We start from the raw sequence: 21,930 nt of genomic DNA, 5'->3' as shown, positions 1-21,930 counted from the left end.
TCAATCAGCTGCCTCCTGCACACCCCCTACTGGGGATGTGCTGACAACCAAGTTACATGCCCCCAACTGGAATCGAACCTGGGACCCTTAAGTCCGCAGGCCAACGCTCTATCCAGTGAGCCAAACCAGTTAGGGCCAAATCCAATATTTTTAGTTTACCCTATTGATTGCCTGTGGGATTTAAGCTTCAGGGCCTCTTGCTTAGAGGAGCCTTTAAAATGTTTGTTGTTGAATATTTTTCTAAAGTTGCAAAAGCAAAATATTTTTGCCTTCTTGTCAAGCTTCAGGCCCCCCAAACCTGGATTTGCCATTTTATAAAAGGTGATCTGCCCCTCATATAAAAGTTCATCAGATTCTGTTAGAGCCTGAGGTAACAACATTGGGCACGGCTCCCTTCAACTTGGTCACAGCAAAGGAAGGAACTAATTGCTATATTAAGATTTATATCCTGGATTGACCAAATACTTATATTATTTTCATCCCTAGGTCCCAGGTCTTGTCCTTAATATTACAGGTTCAGGAACTAGTTTTTAAGCCTTTTGACCAAGGTGATCAAGCACTGAAAAATTAATTCATGCTAACCAAACTCTCAAAGGATTATTTATAAACCAGAATGTTTATTTCTTAGCATATAAAAAGGAATTAATACTGTAATATTAACTGGGTATAAATATCTGCTATCCAGAACACACTTAACTGAATCAAGATAGAGATCAAATATGATTATAAAACGTTTAGTTTTCATGACTTAACGTGAAAATAACTGAGTGCTGAAGGCGTCCTTACTGCAGAGGTATGGCCTACACCCTAAACCCTGTTTCTTGTGTGACTTAAGCGTGTGCATGATTCTGATCTACCAGTGTTGCCTGGTTATGTATGAATTGAGTTGGTCTGTGCCTTAAAGATCCCACCCCCAGACTGCACCCAATTTGGCTGCCATAGGCCAGTACTGCGTTCCCCAACCGTCCTCACTTTTGTCCTTTTATTTCATTCGTGTATCTCCATTCCCCTCACTTTCAGTGCCCAGGCTACCCTCAAGGTCCCTCCTAATAGAAGTTCTGTCGTCACCTACCTACTTTACCTTGCCTCACCTATTAATCATCACCTCCGACCGACACCCTCATCCCGCATCTGGCCCAGACCGGCCCCACCTCTCACACCGAACCTTCCCGGGTGAGGGCGCCGTGGGCCCGCTCCCCGGCCAGCGGGGAAGCTGCGGGGTAACACTTTCTCGAGCTCTTTGCATGACCTCCCTCTCCCATTTTCTCCGTCCTACAAACCACCGCCACATTTACCCTCCCCATGAACACCGGATCGTCTCCTGCCCGCGTCTGCGGGGAGAGGTCTCCGGCGAAGGCAGAAAGGTGTCTCCTTACTTAACGTAGGTGTGTCCAGATGCTGGCACCCGCCGTCAGGGAGCGGAACCCGGGCGGAGCCCCAGGTGAAGGGGAAGGGTGGTTGGCGCTAAGCCAATCACGGCTCATGACAACAGGGATCAGCCAATCAGAACACGGGGTGCTTGGCGCAGGCTAAGGACCCGCCCCCTTGCAGCTGGGTGGCCAACGCCTTCGCCAGGGCTGGCTGGAGCTGAGCGGGTTCCGAGTCCAGGGACCGGGCACCTTCCGAGCCGGGAGACCGCGCCCTCCCACCCCAGCGGATTTCTCTGCCGGCCTCGGCCGTAGCAGGTGTGGGTCCTGCCGCGGACGCATTCTGACCTGAGCCGTCTCTCTCCCTGGAGACTTTGTGCCTATGGTTGGGGACAGAGTGAGGTCGTTGCCTTGACGACGGCAGCATGCCGGCAGTGGTCCTCCTGAGCGAGAGCTTGGGGCGGGCCGAGGCCGATCTGCCTCTCTCTGCTTCACCTGGCGCCGGTGACTGTGTCCTCACAAGGAATCGTAACCGCACTGAAACTGCTAGTTGGCTAGTCCGCATTTTTTAGACCCGCGGGAGAGATGAATTTCACCTCAAATTTGTTTCCGAGTTGAAAACCTTTGGGTCTTGACACGTGAAAGGATATTAAAGAAGCAGTAAGTATAATACTTTTGAAGGCTTCTGTGATCTCACTCTTTATGTACAATAGATTTCAATCTCTTTAAGAAGATAAATTAGCATTATTTTTATCTAACTGGTTCGTATTAGAACGATACTCTCACATGGCACATGTCCAGAAATACCACATTGCCAGTCGGGCTTCGTTTGTATTACCCTTACATTCGGGGGTAGAAGGCATGAAAAGTTATCGTTTATGAGTAACTGTTTCAGGAAACAAGAGGCTTTATAAGCTGTGTTACCTTTAAGGTATTTGCAGGCAGTGCCACTTGAAAAATGGGTGTGTTCTATGTGCTGTGACCAAATGTGCAGTTGGCTGCAAGAATGAATTTGGAGTAGTCAACTTTCACAATGTTAGCTTACTAGATGACATATTTTTAAGTGATGCAAGTTATAGATTCCATCTATTTTTGCCCTTGACATGATAAACCTACAGTCTAGTCCTTGATAAAAACACGCTGTCTTAGTGGAAGGAAAAATTATTTAAAAAGGAGAGAGAAAATAACGTTGAGATTTTTTTTTCAAACACAGACTTTTTTATTTGAAAGTAGTTGATAGACATTAAATGGAAGCTAAAAATGTCAAATGTATGGAAAGTTCGTGTTGGGACACTGCTGTGTAAACAGTTTATAGTATTATCAAAGCTGGTCGTAAAATAATGAAATAATTTGAGTTGCAGTTGACTTGGATTTATTTTCATCCACCCTTCACCCCCAGGGCAATCTTCTGGTGTTCCATGTATATCTATATAATAGAACCTATATAAATTACCATATGTAAAATGCTAAAAATGTATTCATTGGATTATCATAGTTAGTTAGAACAGAGGATATTTGTATTGTCTTTATCATCAGTGTACGAATAAGGAAGCAAGGAAAAGCATCACAACTTACAATCGGGGAAATTAGCTTTAGATTGCCATAAATACACAATGTAATAGGTGATAATATTCCCCCCCCCCAACTTTTATTAATGAGTATTTTTATATTGTCAGGTTAAAAAATTTAACCACGAGTTAACATTTGAATATAAACTTCCTTAAAGGTATTTTTCCCTCCTTAAACTTTTAGAAACATAATGGGATTAAGATGAATATTTTTTTATTTTTTGGTTCTAGAATTTAATTTCAACACCAGATTTAAAAATAAAGTTTGAAATTTGCAGTAAAACTTATGAATTAAAATCTATCTGTATTTGGACTGAAAAGTTTTTTTTTTTCTGTACCAAAATATGTAGTGGACTGATTGCTGGACATTCATTAATCATTAGTAAAGTAAGAAAGATTTTATTAGGGTTGCCTTTATCCAGAAAATGACATGTAATTGGGAGTAGAAAAGAATTATAAACACAGCCTGGCTGGTGTGGCTCAGTGATTGAGCATCAACCAATGAACTAGGAGGTCACAGTTTGATTCCCGGTCAGGACGAATGCCTGGGTTGCAGGCTCCATCCAGCCAATCAGTGATTCTCTCTCATCATTGATGTTTCTCTCTCTCTCTCCCTCATCCTCTCTAAAATCAATAAAAATATATTTAAAAAGAAAAGAATTATAAGCACAAAATTCAAATGATTATTATCATAGTGAGTAATCATTAAAAGGATTTTTGAAATACTCTATTTGGTGCTACTAATATTTAATTTCTAAAATCTGCCTATATACTGTGATGTTATTGCTGTTATTTTGTAAGTTCAATATAGTAATTTAATTACTATAGTAAGAAAAATAGTTTAACAAAGGTTCTTAGTATTCATTTGGTAAGTGACCATTTTGTGACCAAATATTCTTCCTCAATGAGTAGAGTATATAAAAATTTTCATCTTTGATCTTTTAATCGTGTTGTAAAAAATAAACATGATCTTCACTAAAACCAAACTTACTTGCGACTTTTTCACCTCTGTGTGAAAAGGAATCATGTTTTTCTAAAGTGAGCTGTAATTGTTTTGTATGGTGGTTCTAGTGTTACTTTATCTGAATTAAAAATATGTTGAATTTCATCAACATAACATTTAGTAATTTAAATTTAAAGTTAATGGCTTCAGTTATATTTGTGTTGTCTATTATGAAATGTATATGAATATTTTGAAAACATAACAAAATTGGAAACAATAAGAAATTGTGAGTCAGCAAGGGAGAACCATCAACACAGTGACTGCTCTAATATGGAAAACATGTTGGGAAGAATTACTTTGCTGGGAGGGTGGAGAAAATTAATATACTCAACATTATTAACTATATTTTGGTTTTTACAGCAAGAAAAAATCCTTCTGGTTTTGAATTAAAATGGAAAAATATGAGAACCTAGGATTGGTTGGAGAAGGGAGCTATGGAATGGTGATGAAGTGTAGGAATAAAGATACTGGAAGAATTGTAGCCATTAAGAAGTTCTTAGAAAGTGATGATGACAAAATGGTTAAAAAAATTGCTATGCGAGAAATCAAGTTGCTGAAGGTGAGTAAATATATGTATTTTGTTAAAAAAATAAGTTATTTCTTGATCAAGATTACATTTTGGGGGAAATTTACTGTTTTTATATTTGTTTCATATATTACAAGGTTTAAAGTATATATTTTTTGGCAATAAACAAATAAAATGATTACATATGTATATTCATTTATATCATGAACATAAACATGATTTTAAAAGTACTTGTTGCATATATATATACATATATATGTGTATATGTGTGTGTGTGTGTGTGTCTGTGTGTGTGTGTATATATATATATATATATATCTGCCTATCTGTCTACCTACCTAGCTAGGTAGAGCTAGCCAGCTATCATTTGTACTGAGGGTCCCAAAGACCACCCCAACGTTCAGTGATTCACTAGAGGACTCAGCACTCTGCAATTGTATTCATGGCCATGATTTATTACACTGAAAGGATAGGAAGCAAAATCAGCAAAGGGAAACCTGTTACAGGCTTCTAAGAAACCCCTTCTAGTGGAGTCACTCAGCTGGACACTCTTATATCCTCCAACAATTAGTTGTGATAACACATGTGAAATATTGTCTACCAAGGAAATTCATTAGATTCTCAGTGTGCAAGGTTTTTATTGGTGACTGGTCAGGCATATCTGCCTGGCTCATACCAAAATTTCAGACTCCCAGAAGGAATGCAGGTATCCAGCATGAACAATATTGTTTGCGCAGTGTGCCATTTTTATCAATTCTGGAAATGAAGGGAACCCTCCTGAAATCCAAGTTCCCAGGTACCAGCCAGGGATTTCCAGGTACCAGCCAAGGTGCAGCATACCTATCTAAGGATAGCACTCTCGGGCCTGCTGTGTTATGTCCCTCTTTCTTTAATCATTCTCACAAGAAGTTTATTAACTTTTAGCTTTGTTCATCTTCTCTAGTATTTATTTCTCTTCTATTTCATTTTAGTTTTTTAGTATTTCATTCCTTCTACTTCTTTTGGGAGGGTTTATTTTGTAGTTCTTTTTTCTAACCTGTCGAATGCATACTTATGTCTTTTATTTCCAGCCTATCCCCCTGCCTCCTTTACGCATTTAAAGCTATAAATTTCCCTCTCAGAACAGTTTGGTATGTATTGCAGAAATTTTGATTAGCAGTTCAAACTATTTTCTTATTTTCCTTGATTTCCAAATATTTGGAAATTTTCTAGATTTTCCTTTCCTGGTTTTTTACTTTTGATATAATTGCCCTGTGATATGAGTATATACTATGTAAGATGTTATTCCTTTGAAATTTCTTGATACATGCTTTTTGATTCAGAATATACTAAACAACAAAAAATTTTTTCTCATGTACTTGAAAAGTATTCCATTAAATTAGCTTTTCTTACTTGCATTGATTAAATCTTCTAAATTCTCAGTAATTCTGTTTGTGTGTGTGCTTGTTCTATCTAGTACTGAAAAGAAATATGTTAAAATCTGTGATTATTGATTTGTCCTTTTTAATTTTAATTCAGTTAAGGTTTAACTTTACAAGTAGAAAAGCCACATTATTCATATTTTATATTTAGAATTATTATATCTGCATGCTGAATCAAATCTTTTTTTTAAAAAATATATTTTATTGATTTTTTACAGAGAGGAAGGGAGAGAGATAGAGAGTTAGAAACATCGATGAGAGAGAAACATCGATCAGCTGCCTCCTGTACATCCCCCACTGGGGATGTGCCCGCAACCCAGGTACAAGCCCTTGACCGGAATCGAACCCGGGACCCCTCAGTCCGCAGGCCGCCGCTCTATCCACTGAGCCAAACCGGTTTCGGCTGAATCAAATCTTTTATCATCATGAAATAACTTTTTTAAAATCCTCACCTAAGGAATGAGGATATTTTTTCCATTGATTTTTTTTTTTTTTAGAGAGAGTGGAAGGGAGGGAGAGAAAGGAGAGAAACATCAATGTGAGAGAGAAACATCGATGTGAGAGAGACACATAGATTTATTGTCTCCCACATGTGCCCTGATGGGGATAGAATCTGCAACCCAGGCACATGCCCTTGACAGGGAATAGAACCCAAGACCTTCCCATGTGCAGGCTGTGCATAGGCCAACACTCTAATCACTGAGTCACGCCGGCAAGGGCTGAAATAACTTTTTATTATAGTAATGTTTTTTCTTAAAGTCGGTTTTGGCTGAAACTAATAAGGCTACACTAGTTTAATTTAGGTTAATGTTTGTATAGTATATCTTTTTCCATTTTGTTTTATTGTTGAGGTTATTACAGATGTCTCCCATTTCTCCCCCCTTTACCCTCTTCTGCCTGGCTCCCCATCTCAGTCCTTGTTTAGATGTGTCTCTTGTGAACGTATAGTTACACTTTTCTTTCATCCTGTTTGACAATCTTTGTATTTTAATTGGAACAGTTAGTCCATCTACATGTAATATAGTTTCTGATATATTTAGATATAAATCTACCATCTTAATATATGCTATTTGTCTCACTGGTTCTGTATTCCTTTTTTCTTTCTGTCTTTGAATGGATTACATTTATCATTCCTTTATTTTCTTCAAATAATTAGAAAATTATATATTGTTTCATTTTGTGGTTATCCTAGACATTTGTTAAAGTCTAACAGTATCCAGTAATTTTATCCTTCTTCCAAACCTTGCAATAATCATCTCTAGTTATTCCCTTTTATCTTTTATGCTATTTAAACATAAGATGTAATTATTTTTAAATATTTAGATTTATTTTTACCACTTTCTTTGTTCTTCCTTCCTTTCTGCATTTATTATTTATCTGTGATCTCTTCCCTTCTTCTTGTTAGGATTTCCTTTTGTGAGGAAATACTGTAGATAAAACATTTCAATTTTAGTTTGCATGAAAATGTCTGTATTTTGTTATTTTTCATGAAGGATATTTTTGCTATGTATAGAATTTTAGGTTGGCAATTATTTTCTTTCAACAAAATGAAAATAACATTGTTTTGTCCTCTTGCTTCAATTATGGCTCTTGAGAAGTCAGCTGTCAATCCAATCGCTGCTCTTTTTTTAAGTTTGTTCTTTTATGTCTGGATCTTTTTTTTTTCTTTCAACTTTTTATTGACATACACATACAGAAAAGTATACATATCATAAAAATATATCTCTATGGATTTAAATAACTGAACAACCCATGTAACCACCATCTAAATCAAGTAAGAGAACACGAAAATAACCCCAGAAGGTCCTTTCCCGCATTACCCCCCCTCCCCCAGCCCCTTATACCTTCTCGTCACTACTGTCTTCCTTTTCCACTCAGGTCACAACTATCTTGATTACAATCAGCATAAGTTAGTTTTGTTTTCTGCAACCTTGTTCCCATTATATCTAAGAAGGTTTTGGGTTGGTTTTTGTTGTTGTTGTTGTTGTTGTTGTAGTTGTTGTTTTTCCTTTTCAGGGTATATCACCAACTTTGGAGAAATCTGCTCTGCCAGCTTTGTGGCCACAGATAATCTCTTGGTATCTTCCTGCACTCCTGTTTGACCTTGATTACATTTGGCAGTTTCACCTCATTTGTTGTGGGAAGGGGTCATAGATCCTACTTAGTTCCATCAGAGATAAAGCTACATTTCTTTTCCTTATTGGTTTTATTGTGTTCTTTGAGAGGACAACAGAGCAATGTGGTCTTTTAACTAGAATTTAAAAACCAAAATATACATTTACAATTTATACTGTTCATGCATTTTATTTATATGTCTTTCTTATGCTAAGATCTGTTTTGAATGGTCACTCATTGCTAATCATTTGATGTAAAAACTATTTTGAATTTTTTTATAACAGCAACTGAGGCATGAAAATCTGGTGAATCTGTTGGAGGTGTGTAAGAAAAAAAAACGATGGTACCTAGTCTTTGAGTTTGTTGACCATACCATTCTTGATGACTTGGAACTCTTTCCAAATGGACTAGACTACCAGCTGGTTCAAAAGTATTTGTTTCAGATTATTAATGGAATTGGATTTTGTCATAGTCACAATGTAAGTATTTAGTTTAAATAATTATTTTGCCAATTATTGACTCTCCAGGCACAAGTCATTTACCGTAATTTAATGAGATACTTGTTTAAAGTTTAGACCAGTAAAATCATAGAAATGAACTGTTACTTTGATATTGCCAATTTTCATGTGTCACAATACGTATTCTTTTCCCCACCATCTTATTATGAAAAGTTTAGGCCATACCATACTGAAAAATAAAAAGAGTGTGCCATGAATACCATATAATCTACCACCTAGATTCTAGACTTGTTAATATTTTTCTATATTTTCTTTATGATGTATTTATTTATCTATTAATATACTTATCTATTAATGTTTTATTTATGTATTTGTAAGTAAATTACAGATATCAGTACACCTCAACTCTAAATACTTTGGCTATGTATATTAACTAGAGTCTAATATTTTTTTGCTTTTGTTTGAGGTGACACTTACTAAGTGAAATGCACAAATTCTAACTGATGAGTTTTGACAAATGCATTCACCCAAGGATCCATGTATATGTTAGTTCAGATTCTGTTGCTGAGTTGTGAAGTAAAAAAATCCCTGCTCTTCATGGAACAGATTGTCGAATCTCAGAGAGAAGGCGGGTTGGGTGGGTGGGTGGGAAGAGATCAACCAAAGAACTTGTATGCATATATGCATAACCCATGGAAACACATATTAGTGTGGTGAAGGCCTGGGGCAAGGGGTAAGGGTGGGCTAGAAGATGTCAACGGGGAAAAAAGGGGACATATGTAACATTTTCAACAATAAAGATTTTTTTAAAAAAAGATCCCTGCTCTTAGCCTGTAGTCTATCGCAATAATTGTATATCCTTTGAGTGTCAATAAGAGCACCTCTAGGTAAAATGGCACAAAGTACCAAATGAATAGCTCAACACATTATTCTTCCAGTTTTACAAAATATTTTTTTAAAATATATTTTATTGATTTTTTACAGAGAGGAAGGGAGAGGGATAGAGAGAAACATCGATGAGAGAGAAACATCGATCAGCTGCCTCCTGCACACACACCCCCTCCCTACTGGGGATGTGCCCGCGACCAAGGTACATGCCCTTGACCGGAATCGAACCTGGGACCTTTCAGTCCGCAGGCCGACGCTCTATCCACTGAGCCAAACCGGTTTTGGCTACAAAATATTTTAAATGACATTTTTTTGTGTGATTATAAAAGTAATAGATGCTAACGGTAGATGTGGGGTTGGCCCTGTGAGCTTGCATGGATGTAATAGCAGTTGGTAGCCTCTGCAAAATGCTCAGTAATGGCATATTGCCATTTAAGATGCTGGTCCCCTGAAAGAGTTTAAAATATATATATAAAATTTTTTCCAAATACAGTTTACTTGTATTAGAGAATTAGGTCTAATATTTTGTTTTGCCTAGCTGTAGAATTTTTAGTATTGTCTCCCAGTGTTCATATTTTCTCCTTTACAAATCTTAACCACTGACCTTGTTGACCCTCTTTATATTTCTTTTTTGAAAACATATTTTTATTTCAGAGAGAGGAAGGGAGAGGGAGAGAGAGAAACATCAATGATGAGAGAGAATCATTGATCAGCTGCCTTCTGCATGCTCCCTATTGGGGATCAAGCCCACAACCTGGGCATGTGCCCTGACTAGGAATTGAACCCTAACCTCCTGGTTCATGAGTTGATGCTCAGCTACTGAGCCACACTGTCCTGGCGACCCTCTTTACATTTCTAATTGCCTGAAGAATGCCTCCACTTGGGTGCTCAGCAATCCTCATAAAGGCCCCTATGGCTAAAAGTAAACTACTAATTATTCCATCAAAACTAACTTTTTCTAAGCCTTTTAATTCTTTTAGATTCCAAGGTTTAAATAAAATATCCGAGACCTAACCTCCTGGTTCATGAGTTGATGCTCAGCTACTGAGCCACACTGTCCTGGCGACCCTCTTTACATTTCTAATTGCCTGAAGAATGCCTCCACTTGGGTGCTCAGCAATCCTCATAAAGGCCCCTATGGCTAAAAGTAAACTACTAATTATTACTGAGCCAAACCAATCAGGGCAGCTTTTTAATTCTTTTAGATTCCCAGGTTTAAATAAAATATCCGAGACTACTTCCTAAGCTCTATTGTTGCTTGATTTAAAATATTTATAAACTATGTCTCCTCCTTTCCATTCCTCCAAGCACCAGTCTAGTTTAGGCCCTTATTGCCTCATAGTTGTCCCACTGCTCTTTTCCCTGCCTCTAGTCCCTCTTTGATTTAGCTTATTTATGGCCAACATCTTTAAACATCATATTGGTCATACCACTTCCATGGGTTCCATGGCCTTGACAGAAGCTCAGACCTCAGGCTGGCAGTTGAGACATCCTTCCTCCCTAGTATATAACCTGTACTGTGGAAGTATCATTTCTCTAGTCTCCTGATCGATTTCTCTTCATTCTTTTGTTCTCTTCGTTACCTTCACTTGGATTGCCTTTTCATTTCTACATTTATCCAGGTCATACTTAGATTAAAGACCTACCTTAGAGCCCACCCCGTTCTTTTTTTTTTTAATATATTTTATTGATTTTTACAGAGAGGAAGGGAGAGGGATAGAGAGTTAGAAACATCGATGAAAGAGAAACATCAATCAGCTGCCTCCTGCACACTCCCCACTGGGGATGTGCCTACAACCAAGGTACATGCCCCTGACGGGAATCAAACCCGGGACCTTTGAGTCCGCAGGCTGATGCTCTATCCGCTGAGCCAAACCCGTCCGGGTGAGCCCACCCCTTTCATAACATTTTTCCTTGATTACCCAATCTTCAATTACAGCTTTAATCTCTTAATCTTAAGAGCAGTGAGTAACAGAACAATTCATTTGGTATATATATATATATAATCTAGTATCTTTGATTATTTATATAAAATTTTAAGCATAAATGTTATTTCTTTCCCAACTAGATTTCAGATTCTTTAAAGCCAGGAAGAATTTCATATGCTTTTTTATTTCTATTCATTATAGGGACAAAAACAGTGCCCTGGACATGGCAGGCACTAAAAACAAATTAATTTTTTACCTTGATGTGCCAATATATGTCATTCTCTGTTTTTTGTCTTAGATCATACACAGAGATATCAAGCCAGAGAATATATTAGTCTCCCAGTCTGGAGTTGTCAAGTTATGTGATTTTGGATTTGCGCGGACATTGGCAGCTCCTGGGGAGGTTTACACTGATTATGTGGCAACCCGATGGTACAGAGCTCCAGAACTATTGGTTGGTGATGTGAAGTATGGCAAGTAAGACATCATGGTGGTGGTGGTGTTTCTAATATAAAAAAGATTCCTCTAACACTGGAAGGAAGTTTTGAATTTAGGGGACTATACCCAGTGATTTGTAATTTTTGGTGCTTCCCCTTTAAGTATTCTTGTGAAACAATTGGGGGTGAGTATACTAATATTTTAAAGGTAGGGAAATCAAGGTGAGCAAGTAGTCTGTTTTCTTATAGTGGTTCAGAAATAGGTATACTATATTTCACTTGTAAAGAGAGAGAACATGGATTGGATAAGTCTGAAACTATTGGAATGAGGTGAATGGACAAGGCTCAGAGTAGAAATAATTTGGTGAAATGTTTTAAAATATAATTATTTCCATAAATGAATTCTTCAAAGAAGATGGGATTGTAACTTTTACTGCTTTTATAGAAATCTTTAAAAAATATTTTCTACAATTTCTGTTTTCAGAGTATACATCATTTAATATTTTCTTGATTATGTTAAGTTCTCCTTTTACTGTCATACTGTCACCTTTATATCATTTTATAATATAGCTATGACCTTGAGAAATTTCAAGGTAGTTGTCCTATGCTAATAATGCCAGAATATTCTTTAAGTTCTTACAACTGATTTTAAAGACAGTTTTTCTATTTTTTCCCCTCTATTACCTTTCAGTTCTCCTTCCTGTTACTGTATGTGTCCCTAACAACCACCTCCTGCAGGTAGTTTTCAGTGTATGGTGGGATAGACTGATTAACTTGCTAGAATTATGTGCAAACAAAGAATGAATAGGTTCTAAATGAAAACCCAGAAGACTTATCTTCAGAATAAAGGACACATAACTATTACGATTTTTTAGAAGCCCTTTCCCTCTATGTCACATGATCAAAGTTTCTGGAAATCTGACTTACATAAAATTGGGAATTAGTACTTTAAGTTTATAGGTGATTTAAAGCTTGCTACTACTATTCTCAATGCCTAGACTATTTAGTAGTAATATGCAGAGCAGATTCAGTCACAGTAAACATGTAAGGAGGCCAAATTTTACACCACACTGCTTTTCTTTCAGAGCTGTTGACATATGGGCCATTGGTTGTCTGGTAACCGAAATGCTCATGGGGGAGCCCCTCTTTCCTGGAGATTCTGATATTGATCAGCTATATCATATTATGACGTGTTTAGGTAAGATTACACATCTGCATTTTCAATTCTAGAGGCTTCCTCCTGTGCTTGTTTGTTTGTTTGCATTGATTGTACAAGGTAGGAAGCAAATAGGAAATGTTCATATATAAATGTGTGTGTATATATATTCATTCATTCATTCTCAGCCTGGCCTTGGTCTGTGTGACATATGGTCTTAATCGTGCTTTCACTCCACCTACCGCCCCACTTCCCCCTAAAGAGCAAAGGTTATATATATATTTCTCTGCACTTTTGCATTCAGACACACATAGAAAGGATGCAAATGATTACTTATTACCTATGGATCAACAAGCATTTGGTGTAATATGACTCTTCCCTCATCCCCACCTTCAAATTGAGAGATACAGAGACTATCCAAGGTAGTTTAATCTTGTTGCAGATGTGACTTTTGTTGTTAGTGCTTTGGATGGAATGTCAAAGCTAGATCATCACAGTATTCCTACTTTTGTTGAAATATCAGCTTCATTGTTGGGAGCTAGAGCTTGGAAAACCGAAAAAATGGTAAAATATTTGGGGGCTACTTAATTATTGGATTTTAAGTTTCCAGGTTAGAAATTCAACAAACAATATAATGGTTTCATATATATTTTATGCTCAGATAAGTACTGAAGTTGATAAAAAGATAAAAGTGTTAAAATCAGACCTGAACATAATTATAAAATCAGTTGACCAAAAATTAAATTCTTAAATGGTAAGACTGGTTTATCTAGATTAGATTCTGACCATATTTTCATTATTTTAGTCAGCACTTTTATGCTTTATGGTGTTACAAATGAAGTGCTGGTAATTATATTTAAAAATTATAGCCCAGCCGGAGTGATTCAGTGGTTGAACATCAACCTATGAACCAGGAGGTCATGGTTCAATTCCTGGTCAGGGCACATGCCCAGGTTGTGGGCTCCATCCCCAATGTGGAGCGTGCAGGAGGCCGCAGATCAGTGATTCTCATATTTGATATTTCAGTCTCTCTCTCCCTCTCCCTTACTCTCTGAAATCAATACAAATATATTTTAAAAAATTATAAAATGCTTTGCCTCTCCTTTTCCTATGCTCCTTCATGTCTTCAGTTCTGTGTTTCTGGCATATGAACTTTCATTAAGAGCACTGTCTTCGGTTCATTTTGCAAGAAACCCCCAACTCCATAAGCATGTCCCACTCTTTTCTCTACTCCACATCACCTGTCTCTGCTATTGCTCTCATGATGTATAATGACAGAGATGTGTGCTGCCCTCACCTCCAGGTAACCTCATTCCAAGGCACCAGGAGCTGTTTTATAAAAACCCTGCGTTTGCGGGAGTAAGGTTGCCTGAAATCAAGGAAATGGAACCTCTTGAAAGACGCTATCCCAAGCTCCCTGAAGTTGTGATCGATTTAGCAAAGGTAACCATACTTTTTCTTTCACTTCCTGACAGGGAATTTATATTTCGGAGACTTGGCTTTCTCTTATTTTTTTTTTCTTGTTTAGTTGATCATTTAGGTCAACAATTTCGTGTGTATGAGTGTGTGTGTGGGTTTTGGGGGGAAGACTTCAGAGATAAAGACCTGAAAATTTCACCTAAGAAATCATTTAGTGTTATCTGGCATGTTTTAAGTGTGAAAACATCTTCATAGAGATGTTTTTAATGTTTAACATTTAAAGTGTAAACCTGTTTAAGTGGAAAAGGAAAATAGGATAAGAAAATAAAAAGAAGGGCAGAGTAGCAGGAAAATTAATTAAATTACAGGGCTTAGGATCATGACTTGCAGTGTATTGTTAAACCAATAAGAATAGATACTGCACTTGATCTGAGCCAAAAGGCCGAGAGGTGATTTGTTGTGTATTGTTAAAGGGGCTTTTGCTTAGCCACTGGATTTGCTGAAGCTAATTTGCAAATCATCATCACCTTTGCCTTGTGTTTGATTGAGGTAGATATTAGGGAGAGTCTCAATGTATCAAATTGTCTTTAAACACGGACAGTTTGGAATTATTAGCTCAAACCAATTCTTTTTAGTTAGGGTTGTCCTAAAGTATTGATTAAATAAGTATCTCTAAAACATCAGGATCACATAACATTTATCTAAGTTATTTATTTTTATTATTATTTTTTTTTAGGTTTCTATATAACTCATTAAAAATGTTTAGTGAGCCCTGGCCAGTTTGGCTCAGTGGATGGAGTGTCGGCCTGCAGACTGAAGGGTCCCAGGTTCCATTCTGGTCAAGGGCACATGCCCAGATTGTGGGCTCGATTCCCAGTAGGGAGTGTGCAGGAGGCAGCCGATCAATGATTCTCTCTCATCATTGATGTTTCTATCTCTCCCTCTCCTTTCCTCTCTGAAATCAATAAAAATATATTTTTTAAAAAAGTTTAGTGAGCTTATAACTAATTATAATAAATTCTTAGAATAACACACTTCTAATCCTATGTAATAAAAGACTAATATGCAAATCGACCAAACAGCGGAACGACCAGTTGCTATGATGCACACTGACCACCAGGGGGCAGACACTCAACGCAGGAGCTGCCCCCTGGTGATCAGTGCACTCCCACAGAAGGAGTGCCGCTCAGCCAGAAGCTGGGCTCATGGCTGGCTAGTGCAGCAGCGGTGGCGAGAGCGGGCCTAAGCTGGCAGGCGGACATCCCCCAAGGTCTACCGGACTGTGAGAGGGTGCAGGCTGGGCTAAAGGACCCGCTCCCCCCCACCCCCCCAATGCATGAGTTTCGTGGACTGGGCCTCTAGTTTTCTATATAATCTTCTAACACATGCAAATATTTTTCATTGAAACCTGCTTTATGATCAATCTATAAAGAGAGTTAAAGGGAATAAAAATAAAATTATTGTCTAACTTATGGCCCTTATAGTAGAATCATATAACTTTTAAAACATTTTATTACAGAAATTTTCAACAGAAAAGAAAGAATAGCAATAGAATGTAACCTCACATACTTGTCATCTAGCTTCAACAATTAACAACCTCTAGACAATCTTTATCATCTATCTACACTCTCAGCACCTTTTTTTGAGCATTTTGAAACAAACTGAAGATATTATATTTTTTCACTTAAAATACTTTAATTATATGTAGAACTTTTCTTGTTCATTTAAAGCTACTTATTGAGTCCCTTGTATTTTTACTAACATTGAATGGTTTCAATTAATCAGAACAAGCCCTGCAGTACAATAGAATCTTCTGTGTATAGTATCTAGCACAATAATAAGCACAGAGCAGGTCCTTTCCCTCCTATTCTGCAAGGGCTTTAACTTTTAAAATTTCACCATAATTCCTTAATATCATAAAACATCGAATCAATGCTCAAACTTTCATTGACTTTCTCATAATTTCTTTTTATAGTTTAAATTAGGATTCACATAGAGTCTACATATCAATCAGTTAACTTTTTTTTTGAAGGAGGTTACATCTTTTTTAAAAAAAATGTTTTATGGATTTCAGAGAGGAAGGGAGATGGAGAGAGAGATAGAAACCTCAGTAATGAGAGAGAATCATCAATTGACTGCCTCCTGCATGCCCTCTACTGGGTATTGAGCTCGAAACATGGGCATGTGCTGTGACCGGGAAAGGAACCGTGACCTCCTGGTTCAATGCTCAACCACTGAGCCACATAACTGGGCTAGTTATCTTTTTTTTTTTTTAAGATTCTTAATTTACAAACTCATCTTCATCTCTTTTTGTTTTGTCTGCTTAAACCTTGCTAATTATTTGTTGAAGAAACTAGATTGTTTGTCCCTTAGGATTTCCCATATAGTATAGTTTAATATGTTCCTCTGTGTTCTGTATTTCTTATAAATTTATAGAGCTAGAGCTTGATCAGAATGTCTGGTGGTCTTTCTTTTTGTGATATTAGCAACCTTTGGTCATTGTCTAGATTTGTGATTTATTCTTTGTCATTTATCATAGATATTTAAATTCATGACTTTAAAGATGTGTTTTCTAAGTTTAGACATTTAAATGTGGTTAGATTTTTAAAAAAAATATGAGCTACATGGGTTTTTTATTTTTATTTTCCAGAAATGCTTACATATTGATCCAGACAAAAGGCCCTTCTGTGCTGAGCTCCTGCACCACAATTTCTTTTGTATGGATGGATTTGCTGAACGGTATGGTACTGGCTCATGTTTTCCCGGTCACCCCAGCCTAGAGTTGAAATAAGGTCTTCATAATAGTAACAGACAGTATTTCTCTAGCCAGCTACTTTGATAAGATCTCATATATTTACCGCCCTACCTCCCTTCATCCTTAGCAGCCAAGGAATTTGTAGGAGTGGTCCCCTGTATTCACTAACTGAGGGCTCTTGGTTTTCACAAAGCAGTCACTTCCTGCTTTTATTCCTGTCTTCCTGTGGTAACATGCTCCGCTCAGGTCACTGATTTCTATGTTGCTACCAGTTGTATGATGCCATCGTCTTGGGTGCTGATGCATTTGCAAAGGTGCCATTTCCTGTTGTTGCCAAACTCATACCACACCCAGTCCTGTGACCCTGCTGACACTGCTGATGTGCTGGAGACTTTGGTGTGCCAAACGCGTGGGTGCCAGAGCTGTTGGCATGTTCTCTTGTGCTGTTTGAGCTACTGGCATTAGTATAGCTGAGAAAGCAAAAATATAGTGAGATGAGTGGCAATGACATTGCTTTATATTTTTACAAGTCTAGTTAATATCTAGCTTACTAAAAGATACCTGGGTTCTCATATTTGCTTCTAATTTCAGTAGGTGTGATATGTTTTGTTGTTTGAAATATATGAAGAAACCCTGACCTCATACAAATATGTAGTTGGGAAATGGAAGAATATATTACTAGCTTTTTAAAATAATTGTGCACATTCTTTTTTGATCCCATACCAAAAACTTTGATGCTATACTAACACTGACAGTGGTAGTTCTTAAATGTTGGTTGTGGAATCTGAAACCACATCAATGAGCTTTTTTTTTACCCAGTTACATTAAAATTTCACACGTTGAATAGGTCCTTTACCCATGTATACTTTTGTAATAACATACATTAGTCATTTGGAAAATATTGTTTTGCTGTTATACAGGTCTTTAAAATGTTGACCTATTTCATTATGCCACATTCAAAAAGCCACATTCTATCTCATCAGAAAAGTCTTTAAATATTGGGAATTTGCTCAGCTCACAGTAGTGGATATAAATTTAACGAAATTCTAATTTTGCATAAAATTTTGAATTTTATTGACACAAATACCAGTTGTTTTCCTTGAAGTGACAAGCTCCTTCGTTCGCTTTTTAAAAGAGAATGTATGCTAAATACCCCTCTGAATAACAATAGCTCTTCTGTCAGTCTTTCAAGTAAAACTGTTCCAAGAAACAGGTGGCTATTATAATCACCAGTTCATTCTGACTATTCTTGGGGGGAAAAGGGGTGTGGGAGATGCGGGAAGTGACTGGACAAAAATCATGCACCTATGGATGAACACAGTGGGTGGGGAGTGAGGGTGGAGGGTGGGTTGGGAGCTGGAAGGAGGGGAGTTATGGGGGGAAAAAAGAGGAACAAATGTAATAATCTGAACAATAAAGATTTAAAAAAAAAAAAAAAAGAAACAGGTGGCTAATTTAGTTTGTATCCCAAACAATCACTCATCCTTTCCTTAAGATAACCACTGTGCTTCAGTTTGCAGCAGAAGTGCTTTTTGCATATTCCCATATTGTCACACAGAATATGAAAAAGGCATATGTTCAAGGATTTAGATTTAATAAAATTAATACTTTTTTTACTGCTTTATCAGGGACACCCTTAAATACAACTCTCTCTCTCTCTCTCTCTCTCTCTCTCTCTCTCTCTCTCTCTCGTTTAACTGAGAATGTGTAGCTATGAAGAATACAGTGACAGTGCAGTTCGACGCCACTGTTGCTTTCATCAGCGCAAATGTTAACAGGATGAAAAGGAAGTCATCTTCATCTTAAGAATAGCTTTGGCCTTTTGAACCTCCTGAAAGGTTCTTAGTGATTCCCAGGGGTATACAAACTACCTTTTGAGAACTGCTAATGTAGGCCATAATTTTTCTCATTTTCAATAACACAATCTAGTTTAATACTCAATTTTTAAAAATAGATATCTTGAAAACCATTTTTTCCCCTTGATTTATCTGTCTCACACAATTTTATTTTGTTGACAAATGTATTTTTATGTAGGTTCTCTCAGGAACTACAGTTAAAAATACAGAAAGATGCCAGAAATATTTCTTTATCTAAAAAATCCCAAAACAGAAAGAAGGAGAAGGAAAAAGATGACGTTTTAGGTGAGGAGAGAAACACACTTGTGGTACAGGTAAGTGTCCATGTTTTGATGTCTATTAAATTTAATGTATAATAAATTTAAAAATTAATGTATATTAAATTTATTATGTTGGAGGGTGAAAAAAATGGAGATTAAAATATTTTCTGATGGGGAATAAGTTAACTTTTAGCTTCTTTATAAAAATGTATCTTTTCTAAGACATTACCTGTTTTAAAAAAATCTTAACATATCATGTAGTGAGTGCCTACTGTGTACCAGACTGTGCAGGAAATCATACTCATTCAAGAACATATAGACACAGGTGAATATCCACATGTAAATCTGAGGTGTACAGGGCATGGCAAACATAGGTTTACAGGTGTGAGTATGCGAAACAGAATTTATTCTTGTATTATTATTTATTAATTACTGTATTATTTTCCATATGAACAACTGTAAACCTACTTTTGCCCCACCCTGTATACATCAGAGCTAGTGTAAATTGCATTTCTATTCAAAATAAATGTCTGACCGAGAATCTTGGGTTTAATTTTAATTCCATAGGTAGATAAAAAATACAGGGGCACAAAAAGGTGCTGTCTGTGGAATTCTGGTTTAGTTGGCAAGTACTTTATAGGTAGAGGTGATTTTTCATTATCCTCAGATCATTAATGTTATTAACATTTTTATTATTCCTCAGGATTCCAATGCTGATCCCAAAATTAAGGATTCTAGAGTATTAAAGATAAAAGGGTCAAAAATTGATGGAGAAAAAGTTGAAAAAACCAGTCGAGCTTCAAATGTCAGCTGTCTCCATGACAACGGGACTAGCCACATCAAAACAGTGCCTTCAACAAGCCTCAGAGATTGCAGCAATGGCAGTGTGGACCACACACGGAATCCAGGCATGGCTATTCCTCCACTTACACACAATCTTTCTGCAGTAGCTCCTGGTATTAATTCTGGAATGGGGACTATCCCAGGAGTTCAGAGTTACAGGTATGAATTAAGAAAATAAGAACAAAAGGTCGTGTAAGGATATATTTGCAAATTTGTAAGTGATTGTCAATTCAGCCCCATTGTGGTACTCTCAGGCTTTTGGATACTGTTCATTCTGGTCAGGTTGCTGTTTCAAAAGACTTTTTGGTCTATATAATGAAGATTATTAGCATTTGGTCAAAAAATTAACCTGAGTCCTAAGAAAGTAGGGTTGTACTGTTTAAGGTGAAGAGACTCTACAGCTATTTATTCTAATAACATGAAAGGAGGTTGTCATAACAAAAGAGACAATTGATTTTCAAGGTCTGTTTCTGCATTGTATGGCTACAGGCATTTTAGTGATACAAAGAAGCTCCTTTTGGGAATTTTGCTTAAAGGAAGGTAATTTGGTTGGAGTTGGGGACTGGGTAGGAGTCATAAGTGTAGGACAGAATGTTTTACTGGATCTGTGCACATAGTGTTTTTAAGAATAGGCATTAAATGCTGATTAAACTGCATGTCACTTGGTGCTATGTAATTTGGTTTTGTGCTTGAAAAATAATTACTGTTGGTTCTAACTTAATTTTTTTGTCCTTGTTGGTACAGAGTGGATGAGAAGACCAAGAAGTATTGTATTCCATTTGTTAAACCGAACCAACAGACTCCATCAGGCATTTATAATATTAACATGACCAAACCAGTAAGTGATCAGTTCTCAGCGGTAGAAGAACAAGCTAAGTAATTTCTAGACTTTTTTTTATATGCTTATTTATTTATTTATTTATTTATTATTATTATTTTTTTTTATTGCTTAAAGTATTACAAAGGGTATTACATATGTGTCCTTTTTTTCCCCCCCGCCCTTGACAATCCCCTGGCCTCCCCTACCCCCCATCTAGACTTTTATTAATATTAAATATAATGGTGAAGAACTGAGATCTTTATTTGGGGACAAATCATAAAATGGAAGCTTAATTATGCATATATCTTCCCAGCCTGCCATAATCATAAATGTGAAAGACTTAAAGTTTAAGTAAGTTTTAGAAAGTAATATCAATCTGGAACTTAAAATGTAAGATTTTATTAAAATGATATCTGTTTTAATTCTTTAGGCAATAGTAAATTTTCTTAACCTAATGCTTGGTGATCAGTTTTTTTTTTGTTTTTGGTTTTTTTTTTTTGAGTAGAGAAGATAAATGGTCTTATCTCATCCACACTAGGTTTTTGGTAAAAGTATTCTGTTTCTTCATTTAACAAATATTTATTGATTACCTATCTATATATATATTAAAAGCCAGTGACTGGAATGCCATAACAGTTAGAACCACCAGTCGCTACGACGCCCACTGCGGCCAGTGAACCGGCCTGATTGGGGGAGTGGGTCTGGCTGGCCAACCTCCCTCGGCCCCTTACCCTCAGCCGGCTCAACCTGTGATCACCCCTCCTACCCCAATAGAGGGTGGGGCCGGCTGCCAACCTCCTACAGCCCCTCCCCCAACCTGGCCCCACCCCAGATCGGTCCCCCTACCCCGATGAGGGGCAGGGCCAGCTGGCCAACCACCTGCGGCCCCTCTCCCCAGCCAGATCTGCCTCCCAGTCGCCCCCCCCCCCCCCAACACCGATGTTGTGGGGGGATGACTGGCCAATTTCTCATGACCCCTCCCCTGGCGGCTTAAGTCCTGAGTCGGCCCCCCCCGGCATTTTTATGAAGATACAAGCAGTCTCCCCCTGAAAGCTCTTTCGTGTGGTTGGCTGTACCGACCCTAGGGCTTACCGGATACCTGTCCGCGTT

General features: G+C 37.3%; 1 protein-coding gene and 1 pseudogene across 4 annotated transcripts in view; one reads left to right on the top strand and one right to left on the bottom strand.

Annotated features, from left to right (window-relative positions):
• Positions 1-1,899: 1,899 nt before the first annotated feature.
• Positions 1,900-21,930, top strand: part of CDKL2 (cyclin dependent kinase like 2) — a 30,935-nt gene continuing 10,904 nt past the window's right edge. For 3 of the 4 annotated variants that reach the window (XM_006103502.3, XM_006103501.3, XM_023744821.1), the window contains exons 1-10: positions 1,900-2,027; positions 4,299-4,497; positions 8,285-8,479; positions 11,573-11,751; positions 12,797-12,909; positions 14,171-14,310; positions 16,937-17,025; positions 19,076-19,211; positions 19,861-20,159; positions 20,745-20,838. In XM_006103502.3, the coding sequence (XP_006103564.1) occupies positions 4,330-4,497; positions 8,285-8,479; positions 11,573-11,751; positions 12,797-12,909; positions 14,171-14,310; positions 16,937-17,025; positions 19,076-19,211; positions 19,861-20,159; positions 20,745-20,838 (1,413 nt within the window). In that variant the 5' untranslated portion in view covers positions 1,900-2,027; positions 4,299-4,329. Of the gene's footprint in view, positions 2,028-4,298; positions 4,498-8,284; positions 8,480-11,572; positions 11,752-12,796; positions 12,910-14,170; positions 14,311-16,936; positions 17,026-19,075; positions 19,212-19,860; positions 20,160-20,744; positions 20,877-21,930 lie in introns of all 4 variants that reach the window. The other variant, XM_023744822.1, reaches the window with a different exon arrangement.
• LOC111823438 lies at positions 14,623-14,740 on the bottom strand (annotated as a pseudogene).

The sequence above is a fragment of the Myotis lucifugus genome, unplaced genomic scaffold (genome assembly GCF_000147115.1).
Source record: "Myotis lucifugus unplaced genomic scaffold, Myoluc2.0 scaffold_487, whole genome shotgun sequence".
Taxonomy (NCBI): Eukaryota; Metazoa; Chordata; class Mammalia; order Chiroptera; family Vespertilionidae; genus Myotis; species Myotis lucifugus.
The sequence above is the reverse complement of the archived record's forward strand: the minus strand, read 5'-3'. Positions and strand labels throughout refer to the sequence as shown.